This window comes from Pelobates fuscus, chromosome 4 (genome assembly GCF_036172605.1).
Source record: "Pelobates fuscus isolate aPelFus1 chromosome 4, aPelFus1.pri, whole genome shotgun sequence".
In the NCBI taxonomy this organism is placed as follows: domain Eukaryota; kingdom Metazoa; phylum Chordata; class Amphibia; order Anura; family Pelobatidae; genus Pelobates; species Pelobates fuscus.
In genome coordinates, this window is record NC_086320.1 from 171306595 (window position 1) to 171329923 (window position 23329).

A 23329-nucleotide genomic window follows, 5' to 3' on the forward strand; every position below is an offset into this window, starting at 1 on the left:
ATAGTGGTCCTTATCCCCCCCCCTCCCTCCCATAGTGGTCCTTATACCCCCCCTCCCTCCCATAGTGGTCCTTATACCCCCCTCCCTCCCATAGTGGTCCTTATACCCCCCCTCCCTCCCATAGTGGTCCTTATCCCCCCCCTCCCTCCCTCCCATAGTGGTCCTTACCCCCCCCCTCCCTCCCATAGTGGTCCTTATACCCCCCCTCCCTCCCATAGCGGTCCTTATACCCCCCTCCCTCCCATAGTGGTCCTTAACCCACCCCCTCCCTCCCATAGTGGTCCTTATACCCCCCCCTCCCATAGTGGTCCTTATACCCCTTTTTTTTATTATTAATTTTTTTTTATTATTTTAGTTCTTATTTTATTTATATATTTTTTTTTCGTCCCCCCTCCCTGCTTGATATATGGCAGGGAGGGGGGCTCTCCTTCCCTGGTGGTCCAGTGTCATTGGCAGTTCAGTGGGGGGGAGAGGGGGGCTGGCAGAGCTGTACTTACCTTTCCTGCAGCTCCTGTCAGCTCTCTCCTCCTCCGCGCGGTCTGTGCAGCTCCCTCTGTCAGCTCCCAGTGTAAGTCTCGCGAGAGCCGCGGCTCTCGCGAGACTTACACTGGGAGCTGACCGAGGTGCTGAACGGACGGCGCGGAGGAGGAGAGAGCTGACAGGAGCTGCAGGAAAGGTAAGTACAGCTCTGCCAGCCCCCCTCTCCCCCCAGTCTGTATTATGGCAATGGAAATTGCCATAATACAGACTCTGACTCGAGTATAAGCCGAGTTGGGGTTTTTCAGCACAAAAAATGGGCTGAAAAACTCGGCTTATACTCGAGTATATACGGTAGATAAAACCGTAAGTAAAAAATAAACTCTACGTGTTTCGTCTAATAAGTTAGACTTCATCAGGAGTAAAAATGAAATAATATACAGATAAAGTGCCTAAGTAACTCTGAGGACCATAGCTGTATTTAAAAGTCCCTCCTACAGGTGTCGGAATCCACTCAACCAATCCGCTTGTCTCGGTTCACTTGTTTCCAATTGTTCGATGGCTCTCTTCCTTATATGGGGTTCCGTTGGATGTCCGTGGAACGCATGTGCATTTCACCGATCAGGAAGTGTTCTAACTTCTTGTGTAGTTGATACTGATGGCAGTGATATGCGTTTGGAACGCATATGCGTTCCACTTCGTTTTTCCTTCTCAGGATTAACTTAATAAGTCCTCATTAATTGTAGAGTACAGAATAATGAAACGGAAACATATAAAAGCATATTAATGATTCAATATATGGAACATATACTTACATTTTTCACAACCCAAAAAAATATATAATCAAATACATAAAATGTGTAATGCCAAAAATGAAAACCATGTATGACACTATTCAATGAGTAGTCTAGAGAACCAAAACATATTAATGGTTCGATGTATGTAATATAGGTATGCATTTTCCACAACCAAAAAGTATATAATCATTTAGATTATATACTTTTTGGTTGTGAAAAATGCATACATATATTGAACCATTAATATGTTTTGGTTCTCTAAACTGCATTCATTAAAGCGTGTGATTTTAATTCACATCAGCTCTGTACTATGTTTATTTATTTTTTCATGCATCACTGGATATCTGAATGAGGATGAACCTGTGAGAGTCCATACATTATTGATAAGCCTGAATATCTCCCCAATTTTTTGAGTGCAACATTTAAATAAGGGGCCAATGTTAATTAATGTTATTTCCCTGGGGTTTTTTTTCTTTCTCTGTTTATGTATATCTTTTTTTTTCCAGTCTTTATGATTTCCCTTAAATGAACACTTCAAGTGCTATAACCACTACAGAGCTGGTGCTGGTCGCAACCTCTTCTGGAACCAGAAGTTCCATCATGGCACGTGTGCTCCCCTGAAATGCAGGGAAGACTGCTTCTGGCTCTAGAAGAAGCTGTGGCTTGTGCTGGGCAGACCCCAAGTAAGTTGTCAAATCATTTACTACTTACTATTGGAGGGCACCAGGACACTGCTAGCACCATAACCACTGCTGCATGCCATAGTAGTTCTGGTGCTTGGAGTGTTCTTTTAACTTTCAAAGTATGCTCCAGAGTAAAGGTTTGTGATCTATTTTTTCCTAAACCTATGCACCTAAATCCTCTGTGTTTCTATGTAGCAGATATCACATCTACACAACTGATGAGTAAGCTGTATACTCTACCTACTTTGGTGTTTAAGGAATTGTTAAAAAAATAATAATAATAATAACCCTGCAGACCATTGGTTTTAATGCATTACATTCTACTGACATGATCAGAAATTAAATTGGAAACTGGATTTAAACAATCAACTTTCCCTGAAAAACTGTGCATCCAATTTAGCTTTAGTGTCCCACCTTTAGCAATTTTATTACCGTATATACTCGAGTATAAGCCGAGTTTTTCAGCCCATTTTTTGGGCTGAAAAACCCCAACTCGGCTTATACTCGAGTCAGAGTCTGTATTATGGCAATTTGCATTGCCATAATACAGACTGGGGGGAGAGGGGGGCTGGCAGAGCTGTACTTACCTTTCCTGCAGCTCCTGTCAGCTCTCTCCTCCTCCGCGCCGTCCGTTCAGCACCTCGGTCAGCTCCCAGTGTAAGTCTCGCGAGAGCCGCGGCTCTCGCGAGATTTACACTGGGAGCTGACAGAAGAGCAGAACGGACGGCGCGGAGGAGGAGAGAGCTGACAGGAGCTGCAGGACAGGTAAGTTACAGCTCTGCCAGCCCCCCTCTCCCCCCCACTGAACTGCCACTGGACCACCAGGGAAGGAGAGCCCCCCTCCCTGCCATATATCAAGCAGGGAGGGGGGACGAAAAAAAAAAATATAAATAAAATAAGAAATAAAAAAAATAAAAAAATTAATAATAAAAAAAAAGGGGGTATAAGGACCACTATGGGAGGGGGGGGGGTATATGGACCACTATGGGAGGGAGGGGGTGGGTTAAGGACCACTATGGGAGGGAGGGGGGTATAAGGACCGCTATGGGAGGGAGGGGGGGTATAAGGACCACTATGGGAGGGAGGAGGGGGGGGGTAAGGACCACTATGGGAGGGAGGGGGGGGATAAGGACCACTATGGGAGGGAGGGGGGGGGGGATAAGGACCACTATGGGAGGGAGGGGGGGGGATAAGGACCACTATGGGAGGGAGGGGGGGATAAGGACCACTATTGGAGGGAGGGGGGTATAAGGACCACTATGGGAGGGAGGGGGGGTATAAGGACCACTATGGGAGGGGGTGGGATAAGGACCACTATGGGAGGGAGGGGGGGTATAAGGACCATTATGGGAGGGAGGGGGGGTATATGGACCACTATGGGAGGGATGGGGGGGGATAAGGAACACTATGGGAGGGAGAAGGGGGATAAGGACCACTATGAGAGGGAGGGGGTGGGATAAGGACCACTATGGGAGGGGAGGGGGAAGTAAGGACCACTAGGGGAGGGGAGGGTAAGGACCACTAGGGGAGGGGTGAGTCAGGACCACTGGGGGGGGAGTGAAGGAACACGGGGGTGGGGAGGTAAGGATCACTGAGGGAGGAGGAGGGGAAGTCAGGACATATGGGGGGGGGAGGGGGCGGCAAAAAATGTTTTGCCTACGGCGGCAAATATCCTTGCACCGGCCCTGCACACACTGCATTCACACACTGCATTCATGCACACACACACTGCATTCATGCACACACACACTGCACTCATACACACGCTGCACTCATACACACACACATACGCACACACTGCATTCATTATACACACACTGTAAATAAATATTCAATTAATATATTTTTTTTAGGATCTAATTTTATTTAGAAATTTACCAGTAGCTGCTGCATTTCCCACCCTAGTCTTATACTCGAGTCAATAAGTTTTCCCAGTTTTTTGGGATAAAATTAGGGGCCTCGGCTTATATTCGGGTCGGCTTATACTCGAGTATATACGGTATCCGTTAACTGTGTAGTAAATAAACCTCAAAATCACTCATAAATACCATAGTTTCCTGTAGGGGTCACTAAACAACTAAGCAGTTTGGAGTGCTCTGTAGGACATGATATAAAGTGAGAATTGTCAGGAATTCACAGTGAAGTCAGCTATGCTTCCCGTTTGGCGACTTTGGCTTTACATTTCACATTCACTGCAACATTCCAAAAGTTTTCACTTTAGTCCATGAATCAGTTTTTTTCTCTCCCTTTTAATTTTGGTTGGAAGGTTTGTTTTTCTCTAGAACAAGGTATGAATTATAAAGATTGTTTAGTTGTTGGTGGTGGTTGATATATCGTAGTATGCATTAAAATCACTTGATTTCCAAAATGCCCCATTGCAGCCGGGTTCTTTAAAATAAACACAATTTTGTTGAATTATAGCTCCAATAATCAAAATCACTTTCATGATTATCATAAAAGCTTGAAAATCACTCTAAAAGCTAAATTCTTTTTAGAAAAAAATAATACTGTAAAATCCAGATAGCTAAATGGCCCAGCTACAAAGGGGTTAAATAAAGTTTGCCATCTGAATTCTTTAATGTTCATCCACATTTATAAAAATTGTTATGTAGGCTGTGCAGATTCTATTCTAGTTATTGTACAGCTGCGTTTGAGGAAGTGTTTAAAGATCTGCTGTTCCAAATGGGGATTTTTATGACTAACATAAGAAAGAAACAAGAAATATATTTCTTTAGTTTTTTTTCCCCATTCTTTTATCTTTTTTTTATTTTAAGGTCTGCATATTTTCTTCCCATGCTGGTTTTGAAAGATTCTGAAACCAAGTGCATTAGCTGAGAATCGTTCTTTATTTGCCTCAACCTTACCCCTTAGTAATCTTTCTATTTCAGATGCATGTTGCCATTGTGTTTTAAAAAGATATTGAGCTGCGCTCTTCTAAGCAGCTTTCCTTATGCAAACTCCCCTGCTAATTGCTGCTTTGACTAAATTTATTCTGCCTATCCCCACCACGGTGTTAGAGTTTTGCAAAGGTTGCTACTAGAATATTGTATTTTTACTAAGGCTTGTTTTCGTTTTAGCTGTTTTTGTGCAAATCAACATCGTTTCATTACTGAATATATGTAGGTCTTTTTTCATATTTCTGAAATCATTCTGATGCAAAACAATATGATAATTGCAGTGATTTCTCAGCATAGTTTTATTCTTGTAAGACTCTGGATTATATAAAAGTACTCCTTTCTGTCCCAGAGATTTTTCATTTTAGCTGGAATCGGCTAGGTGATTTGTTAGTGTAAGGCTCGCCTTAGAGGTTTGCCTCGATACAGCAGATGATTTTACAATTTGGTGGCAATTTTACTGGTACTAAAAACCTAGGTCATATAAATGAACATAGGGATTTTGGATAGTACACTGGTAACTCCCCCACTTCTATATTTGATATTAGTGGGCATTTGAGTGCAGGGCCCTTTTCTCTTTGAGGTGGTTATAGGGCTTTGAATAATCCGTTAAAGCTGGGGTCCAAGTGAAACTACTCAGTTACTGGAAGGTGCAGTGTTTAGTTCCACTCCAAAATGCAGAACTCCACATCTTATATTTTTTTGAAGCAAACTTTAATTTGACCTACCCCATTAATGAGGTCTCGTTTCCTGTCCTCATTATTTCAGATCATTTGGGCAAAGGGTACACAGAGGCTATAACAGCTGAGAAGATGCTTTAAAGGCAATTTTAATATATCCAAAAGATGGCTATCATAGGGATATCGGGCGTGGTATGAAATTACATTTCTTACGTGCCAGACCAATGATAGTAAATGATTTATGTCCAATGATTTCACTACAAGGGAAAAATAGGTTTTAACTTCTATTTTATTGAGGTTTGTCAAAAAAGTAAATTGGAAAAGGTAACAACAATAAGAGGCAGAAAAAGAGTAGAGCACGCGTGACTGTATAACAAGTAACCGATTCCATGAACACATTCCCTTTAAAGATGCCAGTGGGGGGGGGGGGGGACAGCACAGTGAAACATCAATAGAGGGAAAAAAGGGCTGGTCCACCTGAAGGGTTGACAAGGCAGCGTGGCGAGAATGCACGCCAGACTGCCTTTTCTTCATTTGGCCTACTGAGGGCATTGTTTATGCAGGGTCCTAATGCCTTAAGCTTAGTTCATGTGTGTAGAATGATGCACTTGCACGCAGTCAGCACCAAAGTCAGGACAGCAGGACAGAACCCAAAAATTGGGATTGTCCTGCTAAATTCTGAATGGTTGGGAGGCTTGTGTACAGCTAGTCCATAAAGTCCAAACATGGTAATAACAGATGGAGGTTCTGTAACCCAGGGATCCCCAGGCCACGGACCGGCGCCGATCCGCATGAATTTATTGCCGGTCCGGGAAAGCTTTCACCCGACTTGATCATAGCATCAGGAAGTGTGCCTCTCTCTCTCCTGCAGGACCAGAGGGGAGATCAGAGATCTCCTTCTCCGGCCCGCTCGCAGTGTACTGTTGGCACCCGGCAGGGAAGGGAGGGAGAGAGGACCCGGGGGAACTCTAACCTGTAGCTCCACCGGGTTCTCCTCTCGTGAATTTGGAGCGTTGCCATGGTTACCACAGCAACGCTCCGAATCTCGCAAGAGTGAAATCTAGCAGCTTCTGAGGCTGCTAGAGTTCTCTCACCACAGGGACCACCATTGATTCCCTACTGGACCACCAGAGATTGCAGGAAATATTAATCTACCCTCCAACCCCACAGACCTACAATCATTCTCCCCTATATGCACACACACTGCCCTCCCCCATACATACACACTGCCCCTCATATACACACACACACACACACTGCCCCCCATATGCACACACACACTGCATCTCTCACACATACCATTGGGTTTTATTTATAGCTGACGCCGGTCCGCAAAATATTTCTCCTCTTTTCACCGGTCCCCAGGTGCTAAAAGGTTGCAGCACGCTGCTGTAACCGATACAAAGTCATACAACAAATATATAGTTGAATAATTTTGAGACAGAAGTCATTATGAGTGGCATTATCAGATTAATTTGGGGATGTAATTTGAAGCATTTGTTGTGTTGAGCTATTTCAATTGCATTTGTTTGATTTGTTCATTGCAAACAACTGAAAGTCTGTACAATAAACCTGATTATGTGTTGTGTTGAATAATTTTGATTCCAACTGAAGTACACTTAAAAATAAAAACAAAATCTGAAGCACTTAAAAGAACACTCCACTGGCCATATTATACTGCACACCAATAAAGCACTTCAGCAAGCTGAATTGTTTTTTGGGTGTGAAGCGGTCCTTTAAGTAGAAAATTGGTGTTTTTTGTTATTTTAATTACAATGTGGTCATTCTTTATGTCTGTTTTCATGATAATTTTTTACAAAGTCAGAAAAAAAAAAATACAGTTTTTTTAATTATATGCAATCTACTGAAGCAGACATATACCCACCAATATTGGTGTGTATATGTTAGTGTTAACCTTGTTTTATAAATGTGAAATATGTTAATCACCATGTCTGTATATTTTGGCTCGCATGCTGGGGGGGGAAGTGATACTCAAACCAGGAAACTTGCTCATGACTTCCTTGAACATGCTTTGCTGTTCGTTTCCAAATAGAATGTCTAACTTACATCAATAGGTGAAAATACACTCTATATTTATTGAGGTCCCCACAGCAAGCTGCACAGCGTTTTAACCTAACAATATGTCTTTATTACGTTTTTGGATGAACTTGAGAAAGTCATAGGTTGAAACAATGTTGAGCTTGCTATGCGAACCTCAATAAATTTTGGGGTGTGTGATATTTTTTTTTACCTATTTATGTTTGCTGGACATTTTATTTTTTTATTTTTTTATTCATTTTTGGATGCATTTTTGTATCTACAAGAAGTGAGTACAGATATGCGAGTGACTGTTGGTGGACCTTTTTATGTTCTGTTGCTTATTAATTTGTGTGTTGTGTTTTTTTTTGGGGGGGGGGGGTTCTTGTCAAGAATGAATGTAAGATAGGTGCGGACAGGCGAAGATGGTGCTTGCGAGAGGAAGGGATGAATTTACATCTCTGACTCACTCAAAAATGGCCATGCCACCACCCATCCCCACTACAGCCAGCAAAGAGTAAACAGATTCATAAGCTACATTTAATATAACATTGGCAATTAAAGGATTACTCTAGGCCCTATAACCTCTTAAACTTGCTTATACTGCAGGAACCCGGTCTGAGCAATGTTTCATTTTGAGATTCTGCCACATACTAGATACATCAAATTTTTTGCCATGGGGGAAATTTGTTTCAGGGCTGTCTATATCTATTTTATTCAAGTTATGCATGCAGCATCTGATTGCACTGCTTGGACTTGGCCCTCCTTTCACAAGAAAAAAATGAAGGCACGGGCCATGGCTTTGGCAGAGAGCAGAACATAGCCCAGTTCACAAACAATGATCACAGCCGTTGCATGATCCGTTTACAGAGCACTTACACACGTGATGAGTTGAACTCTTCCTGGGGATTAACTACTGTACTCATGTTCAGTAGTCAATGTGTTAACTTAAGAGTTTGTTCCTGGTGTGGCAGTGCTATGCCTGAAGCCACAAGTAGAGCAGGATTAATAATTATGTGGTCACCTACGACCCAGGAATCAGGCAGAGGCCCTGAAACTTCAAATTTGCTTGGCGTTATTCCAATCACTCGGAAGAATGAAAGCCGGGTTCAAACCAGGACCTAGGACCTTGTGGGTACACAGAGGCATGGTAAACCTTATTTGTAATAAAATATAGGGTAATGTATAATCATACAACTAAACTATGACCAGTATTTGATTTGTAACATAGTTACAATGTAAGAGCCCAAGGTCCCAAATATTCACAGATGGTAGTGGAGTATCAGTAAATGTTGATAAGGCTATTGATTTTGAAGGGATTTTTATATCCTTGAGAATACCATCTGAAATACTATAACTATGATATTCTAAGGAGCATCAGTTTTTCTGAAAATTGTTTACCATTATATGTTTGTCACATCCTGCTCTGTTCTTTGGAGATGTCTGGCCTTGGCTTCTGGTATCCAGTATCCAGTTACAATTCTTGTTTAGTTTTTCTTGTTTTTTTGATTTTCTATTCTATGTCTGGTTTTCTTTATGCTGGGATTTCTGGGTTCATTCCTAAAGTCCGTCCCTGGATTTCCCAGTCTCTTGGATTCATTTAAATGTTTGTTTTATTTGCCACACCCGTTTGTTTTCCTGGACCTGAAGCAGTGTTTCAAGTCTCTGCCCTTTCTTGCAGGTAAGTGCTATCTATACATGTCTTCTTTGGTTGTTTTAGTATACATTAGGCAGTGTTGGACCTGCCAGATATGGGGTAAATTGGCGTTGTTGGCAGGCTTATGCAATGTATGATTATATAATGTGACTAAATCCCCATGATTTTCATATATAGTGCTTAGTTATTTCTCATCTTGTTTTGCCTATGTTATCTTGTCTTGTTTTAGTTTGTATACCCAGTCCATGTCCAGTCCTGTCCAGTTATGCCCATGTTATGTTCATGTTGTCCTCATGTCTTGTGTATATGTTCTGGGTTTAGCTTACTATCTTTCTCTGGTTCTGGGTTCTATTAGTTCTGTCTTGTTTTCATGTTTGGTGCCTATCTCTAGCCTTGCCTTGTTTCTAGTACTGGATACAATCTTGCTGCAGAGCCTCCCTATTCAGCTCCTGGGAGGTCTGCTTAATTTCTAAGCTCCTAGTTCCTGGTATCCGCTGAAGCTGATTCAGGGTCATGGTATGTGGCTGCACAAACGCTGGTGCTCAACACCAGGGGGCGTGCGGTTACCCTGCTAATCCACCTCCACACTGTGACTCCTACGCTAAACATCAGGCATACTGGGTACCGGTCCACGCACCGCCGCCCGGACAGTGTCTGGGTCCCGGGCACCGGACCGCCACCCTGACAATGTTAAAATACATTATTAGCAGCAGATCTGTTTACTACTGATCCCAATCTTCTAACAGGGAATATTGTAACAAACTAATATTGTCACTTTCACAGTTTGTGTGCTTCTAAGTTGGTCATACATTAGTTTTGTTTTATTTTGTTTTGTTTTTGGGAGGGGGTTTTACTTATTTTTCCAGGCAGACAGCTCTTTATGGAACAGCTAGTCACCTGAGATCTTTCTACAGCTCACCCAGCCCTCACGATTTCAGTCCTGATTTTCAGGTTTTGTCCCACCATGCCAGCTTTGTTCCCCAGTGTCCTGCTTTTGGGGACACCAGGGAACTGTTCCTAACTACCACATTGCAAGCACATCATTAGATGTGTACTATGCTCAGGGCATTAGGACCCTACAGAGAGCACTGAAAAAGTGCTCCGTGCATGGTCTGCCCTTGGAGGGCCAGGTTAATTAATTGGTAGACAGCTGAGTGTGCATTCATACCATTCTGACCTATCAACTCTACAGGCAGACCCATCCCCCAGGGACTCAGTGGAGCCAGTGATGCGAATCACCACACTAGTCCATCCCCTTTTTCCACTACTCCCACCAGTGTCCTACTTCACAGGGAGCCAAAGTTATGGGTAAGCTTCTGTATATATATTTTTTGTTTGTTTGTTTGTTTAAATAACCTATACTTCTTTAGATGTGCTGCCTAGGCACAATACAAGTTAGTGGGGCAAATAGAACAGACAGAATGGCTGTGTTCCACATGGATGTCCTAAATAAGAACTAAAGGTATTTTAAACTTTATAACAGCTGGTTTGAGTTGGATAACTTTTTTTTTTGCGTGTGTGTTGAATGTTGATGCAGAAACAGAACCTGCTACTTGGGCTTAGTTGAAGTATTCGTCCCAGCACTGCACTTTCCATATGAACTGACCTCTAGCAGGCATACATATTTTATTATCATATGACCACCTTGCCTCGTCTCCCTATTTTAAAATGGTGTGGAATAAAATGGGCAGTAAGTTGCAATAGTTTTTTTTGGTAGCACAGTTTGGAAAGTAATTCTTTTAATGACTTTAAATAGGATAAAATACTGAAAGGAGGTTGGGCTGCGTAACACTTGAACACATCATTCTTTTTTTCACTGCGGTCAGTGCATAGAGTGATGAAATAACACTAGTTATAATGATCTCACTCTGTAGATGAATTGCCTTATTGTTTGTTGTCTTGTTTTTTGTTTTTGTTTTTTTATATAAATTCCATTTTTGTTGCTGTTGTGAATGTAGGAAGTGTTCTTCTAAATTGGCTCTTCAGAGACACATGGGAGTGCATGCTGAAGAAAAACCTTTTCATTGCCAAAATTGTGACTACAAAACCAGGCTGAAGGCGTCATTAATACAGCATATGAGAATACATACGGGTAAGAATCTGCATTAAAGAAAAAAGTGTGTGTGTGTGTGTGTGTGCGCGCGCGCGTGTATATATATGTGTGTGTGTGTGTGTATATATATATATATATATATATATATATATATATATATATTATATTATATTATATTATTTATTTTAACCCTCCTCCCCAAATGAAAATTTGAAATTGAAGGTAAGTTTTGTGATGGATAAGCACAGGGTTGCCAGTGTTTTTCTGGACAAACACAATTTATTCATGTTGATGATTATGTGGGTACTACACTCCATATTTAGAATTTGTGTGTTGCAGGGTTCTCGCATATTAATGACTTTATTTCCTCCCTGTAGCATTTAAATGCTGTAAAGTACGTATCGGCACCTTCCATAGGCTGCCCATCAATACGTCCGTTATATGTGTCTGGCAGAACCCCCAAATGTTGGTTGTGCTTGCACCAATATGCACATTTTCTTGTTTGTTTGTATGTATACGTTTAACACAGAATAGTTGTCATGTAGCTCCCTTTTTACCACTGTGAGTGTAATATTCCTTTCTCAAATTTTAGGAATTTTAATGATGCTCTAAGATCCAGGCTTGGCTAGGTTAATTTCACATAATCAGTATTACCTATTGGCACAAGCAATTGTGAAGAAAAAAGGCAGCCTTGTGAGAGACAAGTCAAACATGAAGTAGGACACCCAAGTAAAAATCATGTTAAATCTCTATTTGAACAATGTATTTGAAAGATCTATCCAATGGCTTGAATGCATACACACTTTCCATGAATTTCAAATTTAACGGTCAATTACAGTAATCTAATCTAAATAAAACATAGTTGGCATGAATATATACAGTGTTAAACAATTATGTAAAAGGATATAGTAATTTCTGAATTGATCACGTTTATATTCAGTATCACAAAGACACAAGTGATACATGCTAATATGGAAAACTGTCTCTTGGGAGTTAGTAGTGTGAGAACCAGAGGATTAGTGGGTCCATTGAAATTAACTAGACATATTGAACAATTGATAAAATTTACTGAGAACTCCCAGAAACTAAATGTGCTGGCTAGTCTTCTATAGCTCAGACCATCGCCAAGAAAAGGAGGGCTCGTTTTATTCCTTAATCATCGGTTCTTTTACCACTCAGTCTGCCGAGTAATTTGTGTATGCAGAACTTGTTTCCATGGCTATAATAAAGACTATTTTCTTTGTAAACATTGCATCTTAGAAGCATTTTTATTCTATTTTATTCTAAAATGTTTAACTTGCTTTTCATGACATACAGTTTTATCCTCTGAATTCTCTGTTAAACAGGTCAAAGCAGTGAAATAGTTTCAAAGAGAATGCATACTGTATCACTAAATATTCAATTTATGGATGATCCAGAATGTGCGAAAGAGGCCCTGTCTGCAACAGAAAGGCAGCCTACTCATTCTAAAAGTTTTAAGAGTTCATAAATGTACTCAGCTATTTTTAAGATGTTTATTATCAGACCAAAAAAATAGAGAGTTTTGTCGTGCAGGTATACAGGCGATTCAAAATATTTTTGAGATTTTACAAATTTGTTATGCAGAAACGGAAACAAACACTAATACTTTTCACAATGATAATTTTGTAATTTAAAATTCAAAAATATCTTGGTGTTTCATTACTGTACTCATACTTTCAGAAGCTCATTAGAAGGCTCATTAGAAGGCTTTTAATTGGCAGCACTGCTTATTTACTTAATTTTAAGATCTTTCCTACAATCTCCAGCAAAAACGGTTAAGTAAAACAAGCAAACAAAAGTGATTACAAAGTGTAAGGACTGAAAGGAACTTATGTTGCACATATTTATCAACCTCCTATGTGATTTGGCCATGGAAGGAACCTAGTCAAGTCAGTATTCCTTTGCATTCCACAATAACCACCAGGTTCTATGTTGGACATATGTTGTATCCTAGCCATGCACATGGAAAGTAAGACACGTCTAGAATTGTGATTTTAGTCAAAGGGGCCAAACGGTGTTAATCAAAATACATTCATAAAAAAAGGGCATGCTTTTATGCTTTGCATAGGTCTTAAAGTCCAGTCTTTGGTATCTGAACCCTGTTGATGCTTGTATTCCATGGATTCCTTTTACTGCAGGTCTGTGAAAGACTTCTTATTTATCAGACATCGTGTTTCTTGTTTATAATTTTTTTTCTTTAGGTGAGAAACCTTTCAAATGTGAGCTGTGTTCATATGCCTCAATAGATGCAAGTTCCCTGCGTCGACACAGCAGAACACACACAAGTGAAAAGCCTTACAAGTGCCAGCGCTGTTCTTATAGCAGGTATATCCACCCTTCTGTTGTCTTGGCTCAAATACTAAATATATCTCCGCAACCCACCTCCAAGAAAAAAGTTAAATGATAAAAACATTTAAAGGGACACTGTAGTCGCCAAAATAACTTTAGCTTAATGAAGCGGTGTTTGTGTATAGATCATCCCTCTGCAGTTAACTGCTTCATTTACAGGCATTTTGGAGTTGAAAAACTTTTATTTCTGTTAATGCAGTCCTAGCCACACCTGCCCTGACTGACTGGCACAGTCTGCATGAAAACAAAATGTTTTCACTTTCAATCAGATGTAACTTACCTTAAAAGTTTTTATCTCCTGCTCTGTAAATTTAACCTAGTCACACAGAGGCCCCTGCAGGGTCTAGTAAGCTATTAACAGAGCAGGAGATAAAAAAAAAAATCTTAACTATACAGAATCTGCAATAACGTTATTGTAAAAATTAGATGGCTTTTTACAGGAAGTGTTTAGGAAGGCTGTGTAAGTCACATGCTGGGAGGTGTGGCTAGGGCTGCATAACAAAGTGATTTAACTCCTAAATGGCAGATAATTGAGCAGTGAAACTGCAGGGGCATGAGCTATACAACAAAACTGCTTCATTAAGTTAAAGTTGTTTTAATGATTATAGTGTCCCTTTAAGCACTAATCGAAAAAAGGGATAGAGCTATTACAGAACATTGTTGTTTTTACAAAAAAATTTTTAAATCCATCTAAATAATCTCAAACAAATTTGCTGATCACCATATCAATTTTTTTTTTAAATTCTTTATTTTTGTCATGCAGTGGTGATACATCAGTAAATAAAGACATTGGTTGCATATACACACAAAGAGGGAAGTCTTGCAGAATTAACAAGTAATGTCAGGCTAAGTTGATTATAACAATTAATGCAGGCTAAAGATATATGTCTGGGTATTGAGCATAAACCGAGTCAAAACAATTGAGCGTAGTATTACCCGGACAAGTCTCAATGTAACAGCTATGCTGTCTAGAAGCAGATTATATAGAATACAGAAGAGTACGCTAGCTGTATAAGCTTATATGTAGCTTGAAAGGAGTATCACTGGGAAACATGTAGGATGTCATGCCCACACCGCAGTGAAGCACACAGATTGTGACCACATCTATGAATCACCATATGATAACACAGGTTGGATTCTAAAATAAATGCTTGTTTGTGCTCCTTGCTGGGCTTTAAAGTTGATTATGATAACATAGACTGTTAAGCCAATATTTCATCAAAGAGCTCTGTCCTAGCTACTGTTATATCTAAATGACTGTCTGTGAAAGTTAAAAGGTAACTATAACCCCTTTCACATGATTCCATTCCTTTACCTGTAGAAAATCTAATAATAAAGCACATGAAGGCCTGGTGTCCCATATGGACGCCAAACTATGCGTCCATGACGCTAATGACAACAGCCATTTAACCCATTTGGCAAAGGGGGTCACACAAACTGGTTTATGAGATTTAACATAGAAGATAAGCAATTGACCAGATGAAGAATGGCGGAGAGGTGTCTCAAAACGAAATATAGCAGTGTATGGTCAAAACGACACATATTTTGGGTTCTGCAGAAAAAAAAGGGATACGAAAAAAACCGGAGGTCGAGCTGTATTTGGTGCAACGGGAAATGTAAAAAGTCATGCTTTCTGGGGAAAACCGTAAAAGCGTTGACATCAAAGTGCATGCAAATCTGAAACAGAGAAGAAAAGTGAACTTGACAAAGTGAAAGAAGATCATTATTGAGCAAATCATGGAGAAAACACAATACGGTGGAAAAATTGCAAGGTTTGGTATACTTAGGGCCTGGTGGGTGTTGAAGACAGATACACTGTATGAGATGGCAAATAAGAGGATCCTTACCCACCAGGACATCCTTAAAAAGTCATATGCATAACTGAAATTGCACATGACGTTGATAAAATGGTAAGACTTGCCCATAGAAAAGAAACAGAAAATTCTAAATAGCTGGAACAAATGCCAGAAAAGTCCCAGCAGGTGTGGATTTCTTTGAGCATTGTTAAGGAGAGACTAAAAGACCGGGAGAAGCAGAAGATCTACATGCAACCTCTCCAGCAGACTTTGGATCCAAGGTTTGCTCTGCCAGAGAGGGGTGACACTTGCTGAAACTTGAAGATGATGAACTATTCAGGAAATTATTGCAAATGGTGGAAAGGTATTTACCACCTGAAGTGTCCAATCCCTTTTGTAATGCATACACAGCAGTATTGTTCAAATCTGGCTAGCCAGTTGAAGTATCTGATGGTTGATCTAGGGTGCAAAGAGGTCCCCATGAACCCATGTACTGTTTGTAGGATTCATGCATCTGAGGAAATCTCTGCTCACTTCTGGGGGAAAAAGGGAAATTCGACCAACATCTGTAAATTTGGTAGAGAAGGACTGTAAGTGAATTTGATCAGTCGTGTTTGTGGGAACCTGGTGTCCTCTCTATGCTGTGCTGGGATTGGAACCACTGCCTGGTAAACACACACTGGCAGAACTAGAGTCCTTGGGTGGTGAGAGGATCTGAGGGCCAGAAGTAGCTGGTGGCACAGCTTCTCTGCTGACAAACACATCCAAAACACCTCTGGTGGGTGATGACTTTCTTCAGCATGAGTTGGGCTTTATTCAAAGTAGAGACATACTGGATACTGCACTCACCAAATAACCAAGGTGCTCTAAAGCTAAGGCTGGCCAGGCCTCCTTTTCAAGATATGCATAATAAGTAACGGTTCTGGCAGTCTGGGATAACAAAAATAGCAACTTTATTGGGGCAACAGCAGCAACATTTCAACCTTAAAGGGTCTTTATCATGCTTTATAAGGACCCGATGGGGTCAAAATGTTGCTGCTTTTGCCTCAATAAAGCTGCTATTTTTATTATCCCGGAGTGCCTGAACCGTTATTATTCTGCCTTTCTGCTTCTGTAATTCCTTCAGAAATGACTCTCAAAACAGCATTCCATGAGCTTGAGGGTCCATCTCCCATGATTCTCTCTGCCATTTTAGATTCAATTTGTAATAATCCTGCTTTGTATATTCCCAAAGCATGAGCTACATTTACGTTGCCTAAGAAACAAAAACATTGCAGGGCGTGGCCTGAAGTCCGAGCAGCATGGCCGACTAAAACCGGAGCTCCTCACCACCACGCTGCTAATAGCCATTTACTGCACGCACACCTACCCTGATGGGGCGCACAAAGTGATCGAAACACATGCAGACCCCCAGGGCTGCACCCCAGGCACTTTCCTCGGGTCCGATGGACGGATTTCTTCAAACCCCACTGGGGCCTGACCGTGAGGCACACGGATCCAAGATGGCACCCGTTTCCCCGGCCTCATCCAGCTCAGACCAGGAACAAAAACATTGCGCCCATTCCGCACTGCATGCACATCTAATGACTCACCTTTCAAGGGGGCTTTGTCTGCCAAATATAGAATCTTGGCTGAGGTTCGGTCATGTCCAAGAGCTTGTTTTGGATGACCTTTAGACATTCCATGCCCTTACAGAGATCTCTGCCACTTCTGGCCATGAAGGAGGTCATTACGTATCGTACTCGGGAGTCTGAGCAATCTTGTTGGGTAAGGACATTCTTGGACATTCCACTCTGAGGTGCTTGCTCACCTGTGTCTCAATAAGTGTCAGAAACCAACAGGTGCAGGTCATGATGTAGGACACTGAGTGGGCAGAGCGTCAGAGAAGCCGTCGGGTAACTGACTAGCCACTAATGTAGAGCAGCTGCTACTCTCCTCTCTGAAAACTACACCTGCTCCTTGTAAGGAACGCCTGAACGGAAAAATACATTGTAGCAGACCACGGGTAACTCGATGGGTTACCTCCGCTAATCTGTTCCTTCAGCCGCTCAGGAACCCTTACAACAAGCAGGCAACCATTTCCCCCCAGTAACTGGAAGACACACAGCCCTGGGAGTACAACACTGACTGAACTGCCGTTTTATTTTGTCTCACATGGTTTTACAGACACAGACCCCCTACATGGAGTCTACAACACCATACAACAGGTGTTTTGATCCCAAGAACCTGATAGGAGGGGGAGAGGCACAGACTAGCACTACATTTCACTTAACTATATTGTTTAGTCTATAGAGCTGCTGCCCCCCTCCACCCCCTTTGTTGACCCACAGCTGCATATACAGACACAAACTGCTCTATGTAGAATACAGGCACACAACACAGCGACATCTAGACACATGTAAAACAGTCACAAAAATGGCACCGAAAGCTTGTGGCCAGCGCCAAACAAATCAGGCCATCCATACCTTCCCCCATGGAAATAAACAGGCCTGCAACAATTCGGTTGAACCCCATTGAGTCCACAGTCCAAGTCCTTGTGGTCCAATGTGACTGGACAATTGAGGGAGCACATGTGGGTATGAAACTCGGTGATGACTTTCCGTCACATACATACCTTCCACCTGCTTCCATATCGACATGCACCAGAAGGTAGATATTTAAAATCTTTATTGCATACTAGGCGGCCGGAGTGAAACCATTCCACCCTCCAGAATACAAGGGGTAGTGCTGGTGGGAATCCACAAGGATACTTGGTGCCACAATCCTACTACAACTGAATAGTGAGTAAAAGAGGATAAAGAATAAAAAAAGAGAAAAGGGAAGACCTATATTAATGGAAAAACAAATGTTGTCCCGCATAATTCTGGTCTTATCCAACTATTGAAGGAATAGAGCTGACATTTTTCAAATGATTTATCTAGGGAACCAAGCAACACGATCTATAATTTATCAATCTGTATATTGACTGGATCAAATGAATTATCTGAAGCAATGTTGTAAATCCTCTCTATCCTCTGAATCTCACGATCCAAAATGGCCTCTTCACATTTGGAACGTGCACAAGAAGGCGATATTCACTCTGCAGTCAGCACGGCACTAAGCAGTAAAGAAGGACAGGTAGAGCAGAAAATAACCACTGGAACAGCACAATGGCATTTATGGGGGCTTAAAATTGGGTATATTGCCCAAATAAGGGCACAGAGACAAACCCAGGGACCTAAGCACAGAAGCCAAAAACTGTGGATAAAGCAATGGTTGGGGGAGGTAGAGAGTATAAAACAAGAGACCAGGTAAATGTGTGCAAAAAGGCAGCGTACAATAGGAAGAGCAAACACTCTGACCTGTGGTATGGTTACATCCTGTTTTTATTTAGGTGGTGGCAGTGTATTTGGCTTTACCAATTTTCAAAATCCTGTTAAGGTTTTTGGTAAAACCCCAATAAATTAATTTCAATTTCAAATGTATTTCTCAAAGCCACCTATATATTGTGTGATTTTTTTTTTATTTTTCAATTTGTGTAATCATATTTTTATATTGTATCTTGCATCTAATTTTACAAGTATCCAATTCAATCTTTCAGAGTTGAGGCAGCTCAGGTATGCGCCTAGTCTACCATCGTCTTCTTATTGCCTATGCCAATATTTCATCTGTAACAAAACTGTCAATTGTGATTTTTATTTAATTTGGCACAGTTTATTTCTTTGAAATTTTTACATTTTTCTTTTTGTTTTGCACTATTATAATGTTTGTGAAAGTGGTGCTTACACATTTATGGTGCTATGAGTTAGGGATCGACCGATATTGATTTTTTTTTTTTAGAGCCAATACAGATAATCTGTGAACTTTCAGGCCGATAGCCGATAACTTGCCGATATTCTGTATAAACTATTAATACACAAATCTACTGTTAACTGAACATGATTATTTTATTTATTTTGCTAATCTTTTTTTTATTAAGGTAAATGCACAAAATATACATCTCAGTCAGAATTTTTTATGTTTTCAATAATATATGTATGTGTAGTGGATGCAGTGGGAGTATTTGATTAGTGAATGCAGTGTGTGTGTGTTTGTGTGGGGGATGCAGTGTGTGTGTGTATAGTGGATGCAGTGTGTATCGTGAATTCAGAATGTGTGTGTGTGTTTGTGTAGTGTGTGCTGTGAGTGTTTGTGTAGTTTGTGTATATAATGAATGCAGAGGGTGTGTGTACTGTGTGTATATAATTAATGCAGAGGTTGTGTGTATGTGTGTATAATAAATGCAGAGGGGGAGTATATGTAGTTTGTGTGTTGCACAACACAAAGCTATGTTTAGTTATGGGCCCCTGGGGTGGAGCATTTGGAGAGAAGGGTGGGCCAATGCTCCACTCCTCAGTTTAGACACAACTGGGAGAAAGGTCCAGGTCAGAGTTTTTTGGAACAGTCTCCAACCCACTGCTCAGTTGCAGATAATCAGCTGTAGCAGTGGGGAATAAACCAATCCCTGCTAGGCAGGTACAGGGGGGGTTGCTGGCTTCCTCCCAGGAATCAGGTAGGAGAGAGGCTGTTCGGGTTGACGGAGTTTAGCCACACCCCCTCTCTGACGCGGTCTCATCACGCTACATAATGCGACCGCACCAGACACAAGACGCTGGATTAATGAACGGCGTACCGCGGAACTTAACCGGCTGAAATTCTCTCTCTACAACTTACCTGTGTACCGAATCGGACTGAAACTCATCTAACCGCCTTCTCCTCTCCTCGACCACGGCTTGTATCTGACTCCTCTCGTCCTGTCTCCCCAAAGAACCTCCCTGGAAGGGAACTCTGGAACCAAACTTCAACCTCAGGAAGCTTAGTTATTCGTTCCCTCTGTTATACAAACTTTTTCTCTCAAAGACTCCTGAGCACTCATCCTTAGGTCTGCTCTCAAGTCCTCCAATCCGAAATAATTAAAGATACAGTAACCGTATTTCTTATATTGAATTGCCAGTTCCTATATTACTCTCTATAAATCTAATTCTACATCTAAATCCAAGAAATCTGCAGTTGAGCTCCATCTCAATCTATGTAAACGTGACATAAGGTTGGTGTGATATGTTTTTGTTAGTTTAACCCTGATAGAGAGGGATATTAAAAGTGAGTCAGTGCTCAGACGAGCTAGGTTTTTGTTTAAAGGGGAAACCTGTTATATTGATGCTTTAGTTGTGTTGCTGTGTGGACTTGCCAATAAAGGTGCCTGGATTATATGAAAACCAAAGGACCGTGCCTGTTGTTTACCCTAGAGGACCGTGCTATCTACAAACAAGGATCACACCCCCCTCCCTGCTTCTTACCTGGCCAGGGAGGGGGGATATGGCATTCCTTGGTGGTACGGTGGGTTGGACTGTGCAGAGAGGGCCCAAGACACTCTTACTTACCTTCCCAGCTCCCCTGTCTAACTCTCGCGGCCTGCGTGCCGCGCTGAGCGTTGCCATGGTAACCTGTGGAAAAACTATGACGGCTGTGGGACTCGCGAGAGTTAGACAGGAGAGCTAAATGGAGCTACTGGGAAGGTAAGTAAGAGGGTGCTGTATTGCCGCAGGCCCCCCCAGGACACTGATGGCGGTCCTGGTCTACATTATCAGCAATATCGTTATCTTTATTGGCCAATACCGATATTGCTGAAAATACAGAATATCGGCCAGACCAATAATCGGTCGATCCCTACTATGAGTCTACAGCTGCTGTCCCTCCCTTTTTGGAGGTTGAAAAAGAACAAGGCTATCACCAGCACACGACACTCTTCTTCTGCAGTTGAAATGATGACATGAAATTCATACTTCTGCACTATCAAGTATGAACCACTACAACCTTAGACGTCATCAATTGTCTCATAGCAACTACTGCAATGAGCTGAAGTAATTATGTTGCTTAAATCATGAATTTAAATTCATCAATCTGTCTTCCTTCCAAACCCCCGCACACACCCGATATCAATGACCTACATCTCGCAGATATCTTTTAATGCAATAAATGGCTGGAGAATGATAGGAGTTGACGTTCATGTCTTGATGGTCAAAGTTTGAGATACCTAGCTTAGAGTGTCCCTTCATGTTGGATAGGAAGAGTTCTAATCATCACACCCATATATGGCATCATATAAACCCGGATCATTGATCTAATTATGGAAAATATTGCATGTTAATTTAACAAAACATATTGATGATCTGTATATAATTTTTAAATATTTAACAAATGAAGCATTTACCTTGCCTACATATATAATTGTATAGTATAAATTAGGGCTGTGCAAACTGATTTGTGGTCTCTAGGTAGGCCTAGATAGAATTTTGTGTAACGTATTATACTTTTTCTTTATTCAAAGCATTGCTTGTTTTTAGTCCTCTCCCAAGTAAAACAAAGTTATTGTATGGGGAAATTCTCCAGGCTTTAACAACCTGTTCTAGTTTAACTACTCTTTTAAACTTTGCAGACAGCGACTACAAATCATCCAGCGTTGCTTTAACCCTTGTAACAGCTGGTTATTATTGGACAATGTGACAAATCCAACAAGATCTTCACAGAAATAGGTCTAGGAATAGTTATTCAATGTGACATGAATTTTGTTTTGATTTCAGTATTCAGAAGAAGAGTCTTGACCTGCACATTCGTCGCCATCACACTGGGGAGATGTTCAAGTGCAGCTCTTGCCAGTATTCATCTCCTGACAAACAGTTACTGCAGAAACATGTAAAGAAGTACCATGCCGCCGAAGAATCTTAAAGAAATTCTCATTTAACACGGTCATCATGGAGTACTGGAGGGGTCCTAGTAACATAATGCAATCTGACCAAAGGCGGGATGAAATGCCAGGTTACAAATGTATGCGCTTTCTACTGAAGTGGCATTGATATAGACCTAAGTAGAAAACAAAACCATCCATCCCATGCTCTACACTTTGATTGTCATAGAAGAAAGATGTACACGCTCCATCAGAAGATAAACACAGGCCTCCCTACAAAAGTACTAATGTGAAAATGTAATTAGTGTTTTAATGCGACAGAATCACATAGCTTTGGTAAACACATTAGTGACGTTGTCATGCTGAACCCTTTATGTTGTAATTAGATGATTTTTTGCTACTGTTAATCTTCCAAATAGGCATTGACATGCAATCCAAATGTTTCCAATTATTTTTATCCTTTTCACAAAAGTATTTGATGACTGTAAGACACTGTCAATGCAGCTCTTCACATTCTATTAACTGGAATTCAGGGTAGGCGTTTCTCGCTTTTGTTGTAATAATGACAGTAATTTCTAAATTACATTTGATGTGTGCTTTCATAAAGCCTCCATGGTTTTACTGAATTAAATCTATGCCTGTCATTTTATACACTTTTACTAATGTTTGTAAGTAAATCATTGTTACTAATGCCAGAATGCTCAATAATTAATACCATTTTGTAGGGTTTTTTTTGGCCTTAATGTTACATTTATTTTACATACTATTTTCATGCTACTGTTTGGTATTGTTTTTTTTTGCTATAATCAGGGACGTTTTAGCTGCGAGCCAAACAAGGCATTTGCCTTGGGCGGCATTTTACAGGGGGCGGCAAAAAAAGCTGCCCCCAAATGCCCAAGCCAAATGCCTTGTTAGCCTTGCGGCTAACTCACTTGCTGGGCGGCGCTGGCGGGCGGCTGGCGAGGGAGCACTTCCCCTGAGCTGTCTGCTCAGCTCCCTCGCGCGCCGCAGAGTGAGGCTGGGAGCCGGGATATGACTTCATATTCCGGCTCCCAGCCTCACTCTGCGGCACGCGAAGGAGCTGAGCACACAGCTCAGAGCAAGTGCTCCCTCGCCGCCCGCCCACCCAGAAACCAGCCCAGCAGTCCCACTAGACCCCAGGGAGATAGAGAACACCCTCTC

General features: G+C 41.3%; 1 protein-coding gene across 1 annotated transcript in view; it reads left to right on the forward strand.

Annotated features, from left to right (window-relative positions):
* LOC134608713 (zinc finger protein 260-like) overlaps positions 1-22871 on the forward strand; it is a 48746-nt gene extending 25875 nt beyond the window's left edge. The window contains exons 5-7 of the mRNA XM_063451770.1: positions 11184-11317; positions 13501-13624; positions 22044-22871. Of these exons, the coding sequence (XP_063307840.1) occupies positions 11184-11317; positions 13501-13624; positions 22044-22188 (403 nt within the window). The 3' untranslated portion in view covers positions 22189-22871. The remainder of the gene's footprint in view (positions 1-11183; positions 11318-13500; positions 13625-22043) is intronic.
* Positions 22872-23329: the final 458 nt, after the last annotated feature.